The sequence below is a fragment of the Mus caroli genome, unplaced genomic scaffold, assembly GCF_978045245.1.
Source record: "Mus caroli unplaced genomic scaffold, Mus_caroli_1 scaffold_13, whole genome shotgun sequence".
Taxonomy (NCBI): Eukaryota; Metazoa; Chordata; class Mammalia; order Rodentia; family Muridae; genus Mus; species Mus caroli.
The window spans coordinates 25,168,816-25,185,991 of NW_028227268.1; the positions used below are offsets into that span (position 1 = coordinate 25,168,816).

Consider the following 17,176-nt stretch of genomic DNA (forward strand, 5'->3'; position numbering starts at 1 on the left):
AGCAAATAGCTGACCGGCCTCTGTGTTCTGGACTATAAAAGGGAACAGGCCAGCAGGAGGCCAAGCCAGTGAGAATCCCCTCCTTTGAAGAGTGTCCAAGACTGGGGCTGGTCATCCTGTGAGGAACAGCTTACCCAGCCTAGCATGTTTCTCTACAGTGGAGAAGATGACAACTGCCCTTGTTTCTCAAAGCTCCCCCGGAACAAGAGACCTTTTCTTTCATCCTTCCCTTTTCAGAAGCACTCTGCTAGAAGCCAGAAAGGTGGACTCGGCTTCCATGGAATCTTCCTAGCTAAGTACTGACCCCCACCAGAGCCCCTTCCCTAGCCTATGCCTGGCCTGCAGAGTTTGCATCTCCCTCCCTTAACAAGGCAAGGGCCCTCAGCTTTGCTCTGGCGATCTCCCAGCAGAGTCAGGCTGGCTTTGCCTCTGTCCACGGTTCTTAATCCACCGGGGAACGAAAATGACTCATTAACATCTCCCCGACACTCGCAGGGCACCTTGGCGTCTGATCCCTATTCTTTCCCCCTTGGGTGGCCTGTCCGGAACGATCTCCTGTCTAAGTCAGAGGTGAAGTAACTTGCCCAAGGTCACACACAGTGGGAACGTGGCAAAAAGACTTATCTTCTGCCTGGCAGTTTGGCAGGTACTCAAATCTTTGTGTAAAGGGCGAGGTATGATGTTTCTTCATCTTTCTGGCCTCTGGGAGCGTCTTTAAAGGGCTTGGGAGGGCTGTCCGTCTTCCCAAATGAACATTTTATCTCCTTAGTTCACGCTCACTTTCAAAGTTAGATTTAACGCTAATGTCTCTGTGTTCAAATAGATAGATCACTTCGATGCCCCTTCCTACGAGAGCAAAGAGTACATAGTCTAGTGAGGTTTCTTCTCCGAAGACCAATAAAAATATTTCCCCCAAATAAACAGCTCCACTTCTTTCCAAAATGTGCAACCCCAAGTCCTGCCCCGAGGCGCCCCAGCACACAGTCCGCAGACACTGCGCCGGTCGGCGGGGAGGGGAGGCCGCACGGCGGGGAGCTGGTGGGCGCCCGGCGCGCTGCCAGCCTCAGCCGGGCCGCACCGCGGGGGCCGCCGCCCCTCGCCACGTGGTGGTGGCAACCGTGGGGTCCCGGGCGCCGGTCCAGCTGGAGAGACCCGGAGCAGCCGGGGAGGAGGAGGCGGAGGAGACGGCAGCGGCGGCGGCGGCGGAGGAGGAGCGGGGCGGGCGAGCGGGAGGGAGGGGGCCGGGAGGGGAGGGGAGGGGGTGGGGAGAGACCCGGCGGCGGCGGCAGGGCGCGGAGCGGCGCGCGGTGCCAGGGGGTGGGGGCGCTGGGGCCCGTCAGGGGAGGGAGCCGGCGGAGGGGTGCGCTGCGACTGCGAGCAGGAGCCCGCGGCAGCCGTGAGTGCGGGCCGGGGCCCGGGCTGCGGGAGGGGGAGGGGCGCGGCGGGCCGGGGCGGCTTGGGGCGCGGGAGGCCGGGGCCCGGGCGCGGGTGGGCGGGCGCTGCGCCCGGGAGCGGAGTGGGGAAGGGTCCTGCGCCGCTGCCCGCAGCCTCCGGCCGGCCGGGCGGCCGCCGCTCAGTAGCCCGCCCGGAGCCCGGCCGCGGTGGGGGAGGGGGCTGCGCGGTCTCGGCCCCACGGAGGGGAGGGGCGACAATTTCTGTCCGCCGAGCCCGAGGGGGTTTAAAGAGCCGCTCTTAAAGGGGCCGCCGGAGGGGCCAGGCGGGGACGGGCGCCCCCTCCCCAGTAGCCTGCGCGGGCGCTCGGCGCGCGGCCCCAGGATGCGGAGGAAGGCAGCTCGGGTCGCACGGCCGGGGTGTGTGGGGACACGGAGTCCTCGAGAGTGGGGGTGATGGCCGGAGATCGTGGGCAGGCATGGGGGTGGGGTGTGTAGTGAGCGCTGGTCGGCAGAGTAGGGGGAGGGGGTGGCGTGGGCAAGAGAGGGTTAAAGGTGGGGCCAGCCCTTCAAACACGCGCACTCGCTCCTTACTCAGACCTGTCACACGCGTCTGTCGCTCCGGCACTTAGCCGAGGCTGGGGGAGGGGGGTGGGGGCCCGAGGCCTGCACTGTCGGAACTCGCGCCTTCGGACCGAGCCCCCTCGCCGGAGCGCACACACGCTCCAGGGCGCGCACACACCTCGGACATTCCCATAGTGCCTCACGTGACACTCGGCCCGAACGTGCCCACCCTACCCATACGCTCACGCACGCGTGTTCACACGCGCGCGCGCGCGCACACACACAAACACACACACACACACACACACACAACCTCTGGTCTCTCCCGAACTCCGCTCTGACCCGGGTCCTCCGCCCCGCAAAAGCGCTCATTGACGGCGGCACACCTACACTCATTCACAGACACACACTCCCCCCCACATGGCAGCCACAGCCACACATTCATAAACAAGGGCCCGGAGATGTACACACGCACCCCCTCGCTGCCTACTCGTTTTGGGAGCCCTGAGTCATTCCTGCCCCCTTCCCAGGGCTCCTCATTTCCCTGAGTGCAGGCACAATAGGACAAGCTGGAGTCTCCCTTAATGGTCTCTGGTTTTCCTAGGCCCCCTTGCCCAGTTTGCTACCTCTGACACTCAGCCAAGGACTTCCTGTAGGTCTGCGCCTGGACGGTTGCCACAGCCCCGGTGCACTTGGGGAGGCACTTCCTTTTCCTGAACTCTGGGATCCTGCGGGAGGAAGTTGGGCGGGGGCCGCAGAGGCCAGGCTGCCTAGCGGGTCTGGCCTTAGGAGCAGGCGACAGAGGCCTGGGATGGGAATCTTGGCGGCTGTCGAGGTACTTGGGGAAAAGGGAGGTCTGGGGAGGAGACCAAGCCGAGTAGTCTAGGCAGGTTCTGGGCTATGCCAATGCTGGGACAGCAGCCCTCCCATCTGTCCACAGGTCTCTCCTCCCTGCCCCTGATCCTTGGCACTGTTTATCAGTTGTCCCCCGACTCCACTCATGACGTCTATCTGGTTCCATTTCCTTCTATAAGCAGTCACAGCAGAGGATAGGGCAGAAACTTGAGAGAGGAGAGAGAGAGTTAGTTGTGAGATCTGTGTCTTGGCTGAAGCTTTCCAGCTACCACAGGTTCCTCAGACCAGCATGGACGAGTTGGGAACAAAGAGCAGGTGGTCCTCTTGATTCTGTTCCTGCACTCTCAGGAGGCCCAGGGTGGGCTGAAGCCCTTACCATGGAGTCCATGTTTGAAGATGACATCAGCATCCTGACCCAAGAGGCCTTGGGGCCCAGTGAGGTGTGGCTGGATGGTCCTGGAGACCCGTCCCTGGGAGGGGACATGTGTTCTGCCTCCCACTTTGCCCTCATCACAGCCTACGGAGACATCAAGGAAAGGCTAGGAGGTCTGGAGAGGGAGAATGCCACCCTCCGCCGTCGCCTCAAAGTCTATGAGATCAAGGTCAGAACCTAGATGTGATGGCGAGCTGAGCCGTGTAGTTGCCTGCAAGGGCAGGAGGGTCCCAGGAGGTGGCCAGCACTGGAGGCTGCCTGGTCCCTGAAGAAGTGGCTGCCTTGGGTATGAGGACCTCTGCTCCTGCAGCCAATCTCAGGGGTGAAGGAGGAGCCCAGCTTTGGAGTGGTGGGTCCCATTGGAGGGGGCGGGGAGAGGCGTCTGTGAAGCTGGCAGTGGGGTTGGGGGACAGAGCGGTCCTGGGATGGGAAGCCAGGCTTCTCAGAGGATGACCCTCCCACAGTATCCGCTGATCACTGATTTTGGAGAGGAGCATGGCTTCCCTCTGTATGAACTCAAGGATGGCTCCCTGCTGGAGGTGGAGAAGGTCAGTCTGCAGCAACGACTCAACCAATTCCAACACGAGGTAAGCCCTTGCTTCACTTCCCAGCCAACCCCTGCTCCCTTAGCCTCCTACTTCCCTCACTTTGCCCTCAACCCCGGCATGCCCTCCTCTGCCTTCCCTAATCAGCTTCAGCGCTTCCTGTTTCTATTGGGAATAGGGTTGGGGAGGTTGGGAGCCCCCTCTGCTCCCTGTCAAGGCTGGCTCTGACCCTGGCACGCCTCTCCGGGCCTACGCAGTTGCAGAAGAGTAAGGAGCAGGAGGAACAGCTCGGGGAGATGATCCAGGCTTACGAGAAACTGTGCGTGGAGAAAAGCGACTTGGAGACAGAGCTGGGGGAGATGGTGAGGCCCAGAGAGCGGGGGTGAGGTATCTGACGTGGTGTGATTCTCTACACGCATTCCAACCCGATGAGTGTGTGCTGCCTGTGTGTCACAGCTCCCTGTATCCACTCGTCCCTGTCTGTGAATGCCTGCTTTGCCATGTGAATGAGACAGTATTATCCAGGTCATGAGTGACTCTGTACCCTGAGCTAGGATGCTGTGTGTGTGTGTGTGTGTGTATTTGGCTCTCATGCTGCATCAACCCTGTACCTATAGTATAGTGTCTGGGAGAGGGTATGAGTGACAGGAGAGGTGCCAGAGCTCTTGATAGTCCCAGCAAAGCATGATGAGAGTCGCCATGTGGCCGTTTGTGTGTGGGCAGGTGGCAGTATCAGGAGATAAGGTCTCTGCCAACTCCTGTGCTGTGACCTTGATCAAGTTATTTAGTTCTCACCCCTCATCTGAAAAGCAGAGAAAACGGTAAGCGATCTCACTAAGCTGCTATGACAGCAACGGGACATTTGTGTAAAACGGTTTTCCTTTTATAGTCAGGAACGTTTGCTTGGTAGTCGCAGCGTGCCAGGCACTGTTCATATCCCTCTACACACATTTACTCATTTTAGCTCTCACAACAATCAAAGAGGTAGGCGTGGTACTGCTATCCCCATTTTATACAGGAGGTAGACAAAGCTTAGAAGTGCTTAAGTCCTGTACGCAAATGCAAGTTTGGGTTTGGGGTGACTGGACCTGGAGCCCAGTGTTGGCATAAATGTCTCTGTGTGATAAGACCCAGAGGAGGTTTGGCTCTGACCTTGCCGGCACCAGTAGCCAGAAACATCTGCATTGCAGGAGCTGGGAGAGGAGCCCTCACATCTGTGACCACTTGTAGTGTGAGTGTGGGACACTCCAGCTGTCTGTGCTCCAGTCTGGAGAGTGATGACTACCCAGCCTGGGGGACTCTTGGGTTTGGGAGACCACAGGGCTCCCTGGCTCTCTATAAACCCTTGCCCTCTGTCTTCCCTGCAGCGGGCCCTGGTAGAGACTCACCTCCGGCAGATCTGTGGTCTGGAGAAACAGCTGCAGCAACAGCAGGGCCTCCGGGACGCAGCTTTCTCCAGCTTGAGCCCCCCAGCTGTCCCCGCCACAGCCTGTCCTGACTTGGACCTGCACTATCTGGCTCTGAGAGGGGGACCTGCCTTGGGTCATGGTGAGATCTCAGTGACTCCTACCTTCCTGTTCTCCATGTCTCTAACTGTAACTCCCATTTCAGTGTGACTGGACACCTCTGGCTTGCCGAAAACTTCGTTGCAATATGCTTCTTTTTTTTCTTTTCTTTCTGTTTTTTTCCTTTCTTTTTTTCTATTTGTTTGTTTGTTTGTTTGTTTAAAGATACACAGCCCCAATTGGTCTGGTATTTACTGTGTGTGCTAGGCTATCCCTGAACTTGGAGCAATACTCCTTATTCTGTCTCCCCAGTGCTGGGATTACAATCATGTAATACCACACCAGGCTGGTATCTTCAGAATCTTAAATTTATTCATAATTATTCCCTTCTCCTCTCCAACCGTTCCTCCTCCCCTGCTACTTTTCACAAGTTCTCCCACTGACATCCCCTGGCCGTCCAGATCGTGCAATTCTTGGGTGTGCCAGCAGAGGGCGCCCCCACTCAGTCCCCCTAGGCTGTCATGGGTAGAGGCCCCCAAGGATGTTCCTGACTGCTGGTTCTAATCTGAGACACCTTCTAGAGCCCACCCTTGTTTCTCCTCCGGCCTCCCTGATTGAATCTACAACAAGCCCATTCTTAGTGCCCTTGTAATAGTAGCTGCTCCTTCCTTCGTTGTTTGTCTTTCTGGCTCCTCTCAGTACCCTGGGCCGAGTCCCTGCCCATACCGGTTTCACTTTGTGCGGATCTGGGAGTCAGTTGGGGCAGCTAGAGCCTACCCGACATCATCTTGTCCCCTGACAGCAGGTTGGCCTGGCCCTACCAGTATAAGTGTGAGCGAGCTGGAGAGGAGGCGCCTGGAAGAGGCCCTGGAGGCTGCTCAGGGGGAGGCTCGGGGGGCTCAGCTCCGGGAGGAGCAACTCCAGGCGGAATGCGAGCGACTTCAGGGAGAGCTGAAGCAGCTGCAGGAGACCCGGGCCCAGGTAAAGGGTGCTGTGGAGCTGCACAGAGTAGCCGAGGAGGGAGGGGTCTGGGCAGAGGTGAGGCTGGCTCTGACCTCTTGCTTCTCTCCTCAGGATCTGGCTTCCAACCAGTCGGAATGTGACATGGCTTGGGTAAAGAGAGTTGGGGATGATCAGTAAGTCACAACTAGCCCTTGCCCTCTCGACCCCATATGCTAGGGGACTATCCCAGGGCTCCATCGTCTGCCCTCCGTCTGTCCACATGATTTCAGTGACCTCTCTTCCTAGGTCTTGGGGTGTGGCGCCGGGGTTGCTTACCACTCTGCCCCTGTCACAGGAAACGGGGAGGGGCTCTGAAGTAGTCTGAATCTGGACCAGGCCCATCTCTTCTCACCCTGTGGGGTGGGAGATGTACTCAGTGGTGGCACTGCGCCCTGTTCTGTGTTCTCTATACTGAGTTTGTTGTATACTAGAAACAAAACTTCGTGGGTCAGGTCACCCACTCTGACTTGTGAGGAGGGAGGTAGTCTCCCTCATTTAGGATCTGACCTGCCTTGTCTGTTTATTTAAAGGGAGGAGTCCTTGAGATGGGTAGAGGGTAGCTGTGTCTGTGGGGAGCGTGACAGTGGGGCCTTGGGATGTGCTGAGCAGCACGGGAGGTGAGTGCCCACGGAGCCCGTGACTTTCACGGCCACCCGGCCCAGTGCTTATCCTCACCCACTCTGAGAAACTGCTTAAACTTCCTTGTGCTTAGTTCCTCTCCCGGAGATGAGGCAGGTGATACAGGCTTCACACATTCCTTCCCAGAGAACACTGAGGCTCAGAGAGGGAGGATACAGGCTTCACACATTCCTTACCAGAGAACACTGGAGGAGCTAACCTTCCCTCACACAGCATAACCAGTTCCCAGGATCCCAAGGGCCCTCCCTCCCTTCCAACAGGTTTCCTCAGGATCCTCTCTGCTCCTGGCCAGCCAGGGGTACCCCTTGCTTCCTCCCACTTGCAGGGTGAGGGCCTGGGTGGAGCTGTGACAACCGAGAGGGTGAGAACCCAGTGTGTGGGACTGATGAGGGAGACCCCTCCCTCAGCTAGGCTTCTGTGGGGGTTGGGAGGGAGCTTGGTGGAAAGGGTCCACCCTAGCTTGTGACTGGGGCTCGGGGACCACTGAGGTCCCTATGTTCAAACCTGGAACACACACATACCGACATAGTGTAGATACTTGCTCATCCCAGAAGTTATGCCAAAGGCACCACTAGGAGTCAGTGGTTTCAGCCCCTTCTCGTAGTGAAAGTTACACACACACACACACACACACACGCACACGCACACGCACACGCACACTCACACGCACACGCGCACACACACACACACGAATGCATGCTTAATGGAATTCACAGGGCTGACATACCAGCTTTGATCCCAGTAACTCTGGTCTGGGTTGGGGAAAGGCCTGGCCTTTGTCTCTCTGGACCCTGGGCAGTCAGTTATTCCTGTCAGATGTGAGGGGTGGGGTGGGGTGAAGTAAAACTTGGGAAGGGGCAGGAAGGGGAGGATCCTCAGGGAACAGGGATGCCTGTGCAAGGGACACCATCTCAGAAGGTGTTTCCAAAGCTCTGTCAGTCACATTGCTTGTTCTGGATAAAACTAGTCCCTTCCCTCCCAACCTGAGGGAGCTGGTTGAGGCAATTCTCCCATGGTGTGCTGGGCTCCCCCTAGGCTTGTGTGTGGCTCCTTTGATCATAGCCCCCTGGATCTCTGTCAGCCTAGCAGGCCCTGCCTGCTCATTCCTTCCCTTTAGCCTATGCGCTTCTGGACAGCGTGACAGGATCAGTTCTCAAAGGAAGTCCTTACTCTCCTGGCAGCTTTATTTTCTTATTAATTCAGTCTTTTTGGTACTAGGTAATTCCCTGGGGCTCCCGCCCATCCTCCCACCTAAAGATGGCTCAGCCACCTCTTTCGGCTCCCAGGATCAGCAACTCTCCTCTTCCATTTACTTCCGCTGACTCCGTATCAAGTGGGAATTTTATTGATGGGCTTTCCTGGGAGTGAAATGCTGGTACCAAATTACCTAGAGAAGGGGGGCAGCTCCTGAGTTCAGCCTGCCTCTCGGTATAAATCTTCCTATCTTGAAAGGTACCTTCCTTCTCAGCTTATTTGCTGGGGCAGCCAAGGGATCACAGTGAGCCTCTTTCCACCAATGCCTGTAGGAGCCCCGTCCTGGTGCTGTCTGTGCTTAGGAGTAGGCTGTGGAGACGGCAGGCAGTTCCTTGTTCTCAGCTCCTGGCCCACAAACTCTAACCCCCAGTGATTCCCAGCAAGCAGGACTGACGCCAGGCCAGACACACCAGGCTGGCAGCCTCTTGCCTGTGGGTAAGAGTCTAGTGGAGAGCTTGCTGCCTGGTGGTCATAGCCCAGCCCAGGGGAGCCAAATGGCCACAGAGGAAGGCAGGGAGGAGGGAGCAGTGGAGTTCACTGAACTTGTGAGGATTTTCAGGGAGGGAAGGACCCAGGAAGGTCCCAGTCAAGATGACATGTGGAGGATGCCCCGTCCCCTCCCCCCTCCCCTCCAGGCCTGTGGATTCCTGGGTGGGGCTGCTGAAAGGATGGCAAATGCTGGGGAACACAGGCATTTTAGGGAGGGCTCCAATTAGATGGTGTCTCTGGAAGTCAGGTGAGGTCTTGGTGGTGAGGGGCCCAGTGAAAAGATGAGGTTCACTATGGGTCATGAGGGGGAAATAGTGAATTACAGCCCTTTCTTTCTTCCTAATGTGGGGGGCTCAAGGTTGCAACCTGGGGCCTTTTCCGCCCACTCCTCCCACCCCTCTCTCTCCACCCACAAGCCTCTGCGTGGGCTGTGGTTAGTGGTGGGGAAGTGTGAACTCAGAAGAGAGGATGGAAACTCTGCACAGAGGTCAAGGGCAGTGTGGGGTGGGTCAGGGCGGAAGTCGGAGACCCCCATGTACCCTGAGCTTAGCCTCCTGCCCCCAGAGCCAGTAAGCCCAGGGCCCCCTCCTCCAGGCTTCTCCCCCTCCCTACTTCCTTTCCTTTAGGTCTCCTTAGGCCTGATACCCAGAGCACAAAGAACTAACCTCTTAGCACTTGCAGCCACAGGGCACCCTGAGGGTGGGCAGGGGCTCTGCTGGTCTGGCGGACTGTGGGTTTGGAAGGGCATTTCCACCCTGTGCACAGCTGCCGGCTGGGCCCAGAGCTGAGAGCGGCCCCTGTCATCCTTCTCCCTGTAGAGACATGCACACCTTATCGCTTATCACTGAGCGGTTTTTGTTGTTCTTTGTCAGAGAGTTTTGGTTTGGTTTTTGTTTTTTAAGACAGAGGTTCACATAGTTTTGAACTTGTTAGAGAGCTGAGGATGCCCTGCTAATCCTTGCTCCCCCGGGTCTCCCTCCCAAGCTCAAACAATGTTACAGAGTGTGCTACCAACTGAGGTTTTTATTTATTTATTTTATTTTATTTTATTTTATTCATTTATTTATTTTGGGACAGGGTCATACTATGTATCTCTGGCAATACTGAAACTCACTCTGTAGACGAGGCTGGACTGGAACTCTCAGAGATGCGCCTGCCTCTGCGTGTGCGCGTGTGCGGGATTAAAGGCGTGTGCCACTATAGCCAGGGCTTTTGTCTTTTTTTTTTTTTTTTTTTTTTGAGACAGTATGTCACCATGTAGCCTTGGCTGGCCTTTAACTAATGGTGGTCCTCCTTTTTCTTCTTCCCAAGTGCTCGGATTATAGACATGAGCTACTACATCCAGCATACTAAATCTTAACCCAGTACCTTAAAGGCCAAACCCTTAACGTGGCTTTTCTCACCCACACCTTTCTGTCTAGACTGGACCCGAGGTGAGGTGCTATCCCTACAAAGCTTTATCTTACTCTCCTAAACACGAGGCACTAAGAAATTGAGGAACCAGGAATGGGCAGTCCAGGCAGGTCCCAGCTTAGAGTGACCAGGCTCACTGTTTGACTGCTCAGGTGGATCTGCAGGTAGGAAGGCTTTTATAAGAGGGTGACCATGTGATTTGTTGACCAAATTGCATCACTTTTGAAAGTGAAAGGGGACATTGTTAATTATGCAACTAGTGTGAACAGGGACAGGCCTGGGCAAACTAGGAAGCCTGGCTCCTGCCACACTGTGAGCTACTCAGTCCCACGGTATCAGGGAAGCTTTTGGGCACCTAGCCACCTCACTCTGCCTGGGAGAGAGAGGCTGCCCTGAAGAGCTCAGGTCTGGGGACCACAAGTCTTAGCTGGTCGAGGAGCATGAGGGCTCAAGGCTCTGGAAAGGAAGTGGTGGAGCACTGGCTTGTTGCAAAGCGACTTCCTCCTCCGCCAGCCCACAACCTCAAGTCCGCTCCACGGCCTGGTGCCTGTGGTCCCCTCCCTGAGGGTCTGGCAGGCGGGAAGACTGATGCTGGGTGTGCCTGTGGGTGGGTGGAAAGTTTGGCCCCTAAATTCCCCTGCTGGGCGGGGTGGCTGGGGCGTCCCGTTGAGGGGCAGCCATGGGTAAAGATGGAAGGATTGGGAGGGCTGGGAATGCTGTCTCTGCTTCTCTCACAGGCCTGCATCCAGGGATGGTTCTGACCACAGGGCAGACCTTTCTCTGGCCTCCCTCTCCTCTCCTCACACACCTGATTCTGTCCCCAGCCCTTACACTGCACTGTACCTGATTTTTACCCCAATTTCTTATCCTGACCCTTAACTGTACCCATAGCCATGACCACAGAAGAACTACTAGCCCCATATGTAGCTGGACCCTCCCCGTGGCTCTCATCCCGTCTTTAACCCAGTCTCATGACTTGGCTGCACTCTGGCCCTACGGAATCCACCCTGTACTGACTCAGGGAGGCTGAGGGAGGCTGTGTGGCTCAGAAGCTGCTCTGCGGCAGAGAGGTTTGGGAGTGGGCGCTCAGGTCTTAGGTGCTTCCTTAGTGACAGTGAAGACAAATGCCCTCAGAAGGGGTTTTGAGATCCCCGGACTACTGGAGGGAAGGATGAATGAAATGTTAAAAAAGAGAGGGAGCCCCTCTCCTGCCAGCTCTGCTGCTGGTTCGCCAGCTTCTCTAAAGACACCAGCCTAATGGACTGAGGTGCCGAGAGCAAGTGTTTGAGCCACTGCTCTGCGGGCACCAGGATCTGCCCCGTCTTTGTGTGCCTGTCAGCCTTCTTCACTCTTCCCAGAGTACAGCACTTCTCTCAGCACCTGGGCCTCTTCCTCCTCCTGTTCCCTTCTGCTTTCTCCCTTTGTTTCTCTTACTTCCATGAGGTTTGGGAGCCTATAGCCTGGACGTAGGAATCTGGGAGACCTGTGCTCCTATCCGAGCTTTAAGGACATGGCCAAGTGGGTTTACCTCTGTGTACCTCTTTTCTTACCTGTGAGGTGGATTGGCTTCGAGTAGGTTGTGAAGACAAGTGAAGTTCCCAGCATGGAGCCTGGCTCCCGATCAGTGATCATCACCCAGGGCTTCGTGCGCTGTTGCTCACATGACCTGTTTCTCCCCCAAGCCATGACTGTGAAAAGCCTCTCAGGTGTGGCCAGGAAGTCAGGAAGCGGGGTGTGTATTCAGACGCACGTGTGAGGCTCTGCGTTGTGTTGTCAAGTTGAGATTTTTTTTTTCCACTGAATTGGCAGTGTTTTCAGTGAGTCACTCTAGTATGCAACCATCGGTGTGTGAGGAGAGAGAAGCCAAAGAAAGGGCATGTCCCACAGGCCTGTGGGGTGTCAGGAGGAGGCCAGAGCATGTCAGTCTGTCCAGGGTCTCAGAAGTCTTTGTGAGGCTGGGCTGGGGCTCTTAGAGGATATATTAGCTTGCTCGGGGCCCAGTGTCATCTTGGAGAGGGTTTGAGCTCTCTGAGCCAGGAGCTTCTTCAGTTTCTTGTAGCTCCAATTGTTTTCCACTCCAAGGAGAATGCCAGGCACTGGGCTGTGGAAACTAGGGTGGCTCCTGACAAGGGAGCCAGCAGGGGAGCAAGGGGCCTGGGGAACTGAATGTGACAGGTGAGATCTCCCAGGCAGGGTGTGAAGGAGCCGACCTGTATCTGTCACCTGAGATGCAGCAGGGAAGGTGGATGAGGCTAGCAACTGCTTTATGAGCAGACCTGACACTCCACAACTGTACTGTCCCGAGCCCCCTGGCTCCCCTGCTGTGTGCGAAGCATGATCCTGCCCGCCCCTCCCCAGAAGCCCCCAGCCTGACTAGGAACACACAGCTCCTGCCCTCGGATTGCTTTCAGTCTAAAAACTGAGACTTCCCTGGAGGAGTCCCCAGTCTGGTGTGGGACACACCTGGACTTCCTGGCCTGATAGGAAGACATCACGCCTTCATAGACTTGTGAGATGAAGCAGAGGATGCATCTTACAACCATGGGACCTGAGATATGGTGGGTTGGTGGCCATGGAGCCTGAAACTGGGCTCCCAAGATGACGGATACAGAGGCCTTGTTTTCCCTAAGAAGTGGGCTTAACTCCCAGAGTCCTTACTGTAATTGGATTCAAAGTAGTTTTACACCATGTCCCCAGATTATAGAGAATGCCAGTCCCGGAGCCTAGTCTGAGCAGCCTAACCCTGAACCTGATCTGTAACCCAGGCTGTCTGTCAGTCCTTCTACTCCCGCATCTGCCCCCTGAGCAGCAGAGATCCTGTCACCAGGGGCCTGTGCTAATATGTGTGTTGTGTGAATTCAGTATGGCTTTCTTAGGAATCGCAATTTCTGCAACAATTAGAAAAACATTCACACATACCTGTCTGAGCTATGGTCAGCCCCCAAATGGGATTCAGTTCAGGGACCCCTTGGTATCTCTCTATTCCACATCCTTGCCCTAGGCAGGGCTCCCTAGAAGAGGCGGCTGTGGCGGTGGATCTTAAAGCACAGAGGATCCCTGCAGCTGGGCTAGGTGTGGACGCTGTATGGCCGAACAGGTTCTTTTCTACAGCCAAGGCTGAAGAACCACATCCCTTTTCTTCCTCACCCCTTGCCCTCTGACCTCAGGGTGAACTTGGCGCTGGCCTACACAGAACTGACAGAGGAGCTGGGTCGGCTTCGGGAGCTGAGTTCCCTGCAGGGGAGGATCTTGAGGACTTTGCTGCAGGAACAGGCCCGCAATGCAGGTGAGCCGGGCAGGTCCCTGGTGTGGGAACAGGGGTGCTGGGCCCAGGAGTCATCTTCCACTCCCTGGGTGGGCATTGCTTTTGTAAGCCCTCTGGCTCCGTGGACATTGCCATTGTAAGCCCTCTGGCTCGCCTCTTCACGCAGTCTGTCCTGCTTTGTCTTTCCCAGGCCAAAGGCACTCACCGCTCTCGCAACGTCACTCCCCGGCCCCTGCGTGCCCCTCACCCTCCCCGCCTGCCCGACCGCCGCCCTGTGCCCCGTGCCAGTCCCCCGCTGCACAGCGCCGTTCGCCCGTGCCCCCGTGCCCTTCGCCCCAGCAGCGCCGCTCGCCCGCCTCGCCGTCCTGCCCGTCACCAGTCCCACAGCGCCGCTCGCCCGTGCCGCCGTCGTGCCAGTCGCCCAGTCCTCAGCGCCGCTCGCCTGTGCCACCCAGCTGCCCGGCCCCGCAGCCCCGGCCGCCGCCACCACCGGGGGAGAGGACGCTGGCCGAGCGTGCCTACGCCAAGCCGCCCAGCCACCACGCCAAGGCCGGCTTCCAGGGCCGCCGCAGCTACTCGGAGCTGGCGGAGGGGGCGGCCTACGCTGGTGCCTCCCCCGCCTGGCTGCAGGCGGAGGCTGCCACACTTCCCAAGCCCCGCGCCTATGGCGGCGAGCTCTACGGCAGGCCGCTCAGCCCGCGCCGAGCCTTCGAGGGCATCCGCCTGCGCTTTGAGAAGCAGCCATCTGAGGAAGAGGAGTGGGCTATGCCGGCCAGCCCGCCCAGTCCCGAAGCGGGCACCATCCGCTGCGCCTCATTCTGTGCGGGCTTCCCCATCCCAGAGTCGCCTGCGGCCACCGCCTATGCCCACGCTGAGCACGCACAGTCCTGGCCATCCATCAACGTGAGTAGTGTACCGCTTCCCTCAGCCTGGGTGATTGAGATGCAGAGCAGAGAGCCTGCCCTCTCTCTGGGGTCTCACCTCATTGCTTATCTTCACACATAGTAGGCAGGGACGACCCTGCAAACACATCCTAGTTTAGCCTTTCCCTCCCTCCTTTTCCAGTTGGTAGGAATGAGTCCCCACCCCCACCTGTACTATTAAAAGTGTGGTCCTCAAAGTGACAGTACTGGCTTTGATTCCGACTCCACTGCGCAGTGTCTGAAGGACCCCCTTCAAGTTCTCTCCGTTGTCTCCTCGGTAAAAGGAAGATGCTGCTGCTATTGTCTTAGGTTTTTAGGAAGAGGCAATGGACCTAAGTGTTCCTCAGCATGTGTGGCTCAAGCACACTGTTGTTGGTGAGCGAAGGATGGGCTTCTAAAAGGGACAGAAGAACATGGACCCCCTTAGGGACAGGCCTACCAGTTCAGTTCCCTCCTCGAAGCCTCAGAGCCTGGGCTCCTTTCTGTCTGTCGGCATGGTAACCCATTTCAGGGCCCTAGACTTTCACTAAATCAGTGAGTTTCCTGAATGTCTCAGCTACCCCTTGCCACTTGGAAGGACTAAAATCGGGGTTGTATGTGGCTTAAGTTAACTGTGTTTCAGTCACTCCAGAAGCATGTCCAGGAGTGCCTTAAGTAGCCGAGCAGTGACTCTTATCTGCTTTCCCAGCCCTGTGGGCAGGGCAGTAACCCCTGAGCTGCTGACTGCAGTGGATGCTGAGGATGGCGCTGGAGAAAGGATAGCCAGACTCCTACATGCCTGCTGCAACCCTCCCTGATAGCCGCAGCTCTCCGTGATAGCTGCAGCCCTCCTTGATAGGAGTCCTAGGAAAGGGCAGGTGGTATGTGAGACCGACTCTAAGTGCCTTCATTTTCTTCCCACAGCTACTGATGGAGACGGTGGGCTCTGATATCCGCAGCTGCCCCCTCTGCCAGCTGGGTTTCCCTGTTGGGTACCCAGATGATGCCCTCATCAAACACATAGACTCCCACCTTGAGAACAGCAAGATCTAGGGCACCTCTCCCACAATTGGCTGTTTCTCTGTTCTCTCTCTCTCTCTCATCGCCCCCCCAAACACTCACTTTGAATGCTGCATGAATCTCGTGGGGGGCCCCTGCCCCTTGCGGTCCCCAGATACCTCCACTAGCTACCGAGTCAATGTGTGTGCCGTCTTCCCTGGTCTAGGCACCACTCAGCTCTGGCTCTTTCCTGGAGGTCGACCAAGGCTTTCCCCATCTTCCTGGTTTCCACTGGGGAGTGGGGATCTGGTCTGGGATGAGGAGGATATACCCGCCACCTCTCTCTGCCTTTCTGTTCTTCAACAGGGTTGTCTCCAAGAGGAAGTCTAGTGCTCAGGGGAGGGAGAGGAGGAGGTGTCAAGAGCTCTGGGAGCCCCTTCCCAAATGTCTGTCTTTCCTGGGCTGCGTTCTTCCAGGAAAGACCTCTTGATAGGGTCTCAGAGCCTGCCCTGCACACCGATGCCAGCCCTTCTATCTCATGACCGACCAGCTTGGGGCTCGTGGTACTGGGGAAGGAGGCATCTTATTTCTTGTTAGTCACTGCAGGCCAGCTCTGTTCTCCCCCTCTGCCCACCCCGGGAAACCAGGAAGGTGGCAGAGGGGTGGGAGGACCCTGCAGGCCTTGGATGATCCAGCCCAAAGGGGCTGCCTTGAGGCTGGGACTCCTGGGCCATTACCCTCAATCCAGGGGACTGTCTGCCAGCCTCACAGGCCTGGGCTCTTCAGGAGCCCCTGGCACTAAGGTGCGGATCACCAAGGCAGATGCCTCCCCCCATCACCCCCACTGCAGCTCCTGACACCACAGGTTCCCCAGAGCCCAAGTGTGACTCAGCCTGTGTTTGCTGGGTAGGTGTCATCAGCCCCTCCCTCCCAGGCCAGAACCTGAGATTGGGCCCAGGGTGCTGTGGAGATTAATTTCAAAAGAGCTAACCCCTTTCCCATACCTACCCACCCAACCCTATATTCCCTCTGTGAAATCTACCTCAGAGTCCTCCCCTCAGAAAGACAGGGGAGTGGGAGGCTGGGGCCCCAGGCTGAGGTGGGAGCCTCCTGAGGGAGTCTGCTGCCCACTATGAATCCACCCCTCACTTGAGCCTCCCTGGGGCCTCGGCCAGCCGATGGCAGTGAACGCCACTGTCCATCGAATGTGCCATTCTGATCCAAATCTTCCAGGCCCCCTCCCCACACCCCTCCTTCCTCTGTGAAGGGGGTGAGGGGTATGTCAGCAGGGAAGGGGCCAAGGACTCCAGAGACATGTCATTGTACCCTGAGTGTTCCCCAGGGAGGGGACATGGGGAAGGGGGCCTGTAGAGGGGAGAGAGGGCCAAGTGCTCTCTAAACAAGTTGAAAGTCCAAATAAAACTTGCCTGTTCCATCTGTGTGCGCTCAGGCTGTGCTTCCGTGGGCGGGACGGGGCCTTGGCCCTCACTTGGAAGGTCTTGGAAACCACTGGGGAGCTGGGGCTGGCGAGCACGGTCAGATCTGGGGCTGGCTGGTGGCCACAGGTGGCACATGTCCTCACTGAGGACAGGTTTGAAGCAGGCTCTTGAGTTTTTCCCCTCAGCATGTCTGACCAGCAGAGGTTCTAGAGCTCTGGGCCACCTCAATGGCTTAGTAGTAGCCCTTATTTTTCTCAGATAACTTCTGAATGCTAGGAGGCAAGCTGGAACAGCACAGAAGGAACCTGTGTTCCAGGTCCTCATGAGTCTAAGACTACTAGGACAGGGCAAGGCTTTAGGCTCAACTGCTACCTCAAACACCCCGAACCGGGAGGTCAGGGCTGGGTCACGAACTCATGACTTTTGCCCCAGCCTTGGTTGTGCCCTCTATGTGGAATAAAAAAAAAAGAGTCTGAGTTTT

At 57.0% G+C, this 17,176-nt stretch overlaps 1 protein-coding gene across 3 annotated transcripts; it reads left to right on the forward strand.

The window, feature by feature from the left end:
- Nucleotides 1-1,345: 1,345 nt before the first annotated feature.
- On the forward strand, nucleotides 1,346-16,693 carry Tbkbp1 (TBK1 binding protein 1). Of its 3 annotated transcripts, none has more exons than XM_029484140.2 (10): nucleotides 1,346-1,396; nucleotides 3,159-3,412; nucleotides 3,708-3,830; nucleotides 4,046-4,150; nucleotides 5,156-5,336; nucleotides 6,096-6,274; nucleotides 6,368-6,429; nucleotides 13,258-13,376; nucleotides 13,546-14,258; nucleotides 15,182-16,693. In XM_029484140.2, exons 2-10 carry the CDS (start codon nucleotides 3,188-3,190, stop codon nucleotides 15,308-15,310), a joined length of 1,836 nt encoding a protein of 611 aa, XP_029340000.1. In that variant the 5' UTR covers nucleotides 1,346-1,396; nucleotides 3,159-3,187; the 3' UTR covers nucleotides 15,311-16,693. The 3 variants fall into 3 exon arrangements, with proteins under 3 accessions (XP_029340000.1, XP_021032913.1, XP_085685729.1); XM_021177254.3 differs by lacking the exon at nucleotides 1,346-1,396 and adding an exon at nucleotides 2,029-2,790; XM_085829603.1 differs by lacking the exon at nucleotides 1,346-1,396 and adding an exon at nucleotides 2,029-2,790 and having other exon boundaries at nucleotides 6,099-6,274.
- Nucleotides 16,694-17,176: the final 483 nt, after the last annotated feature.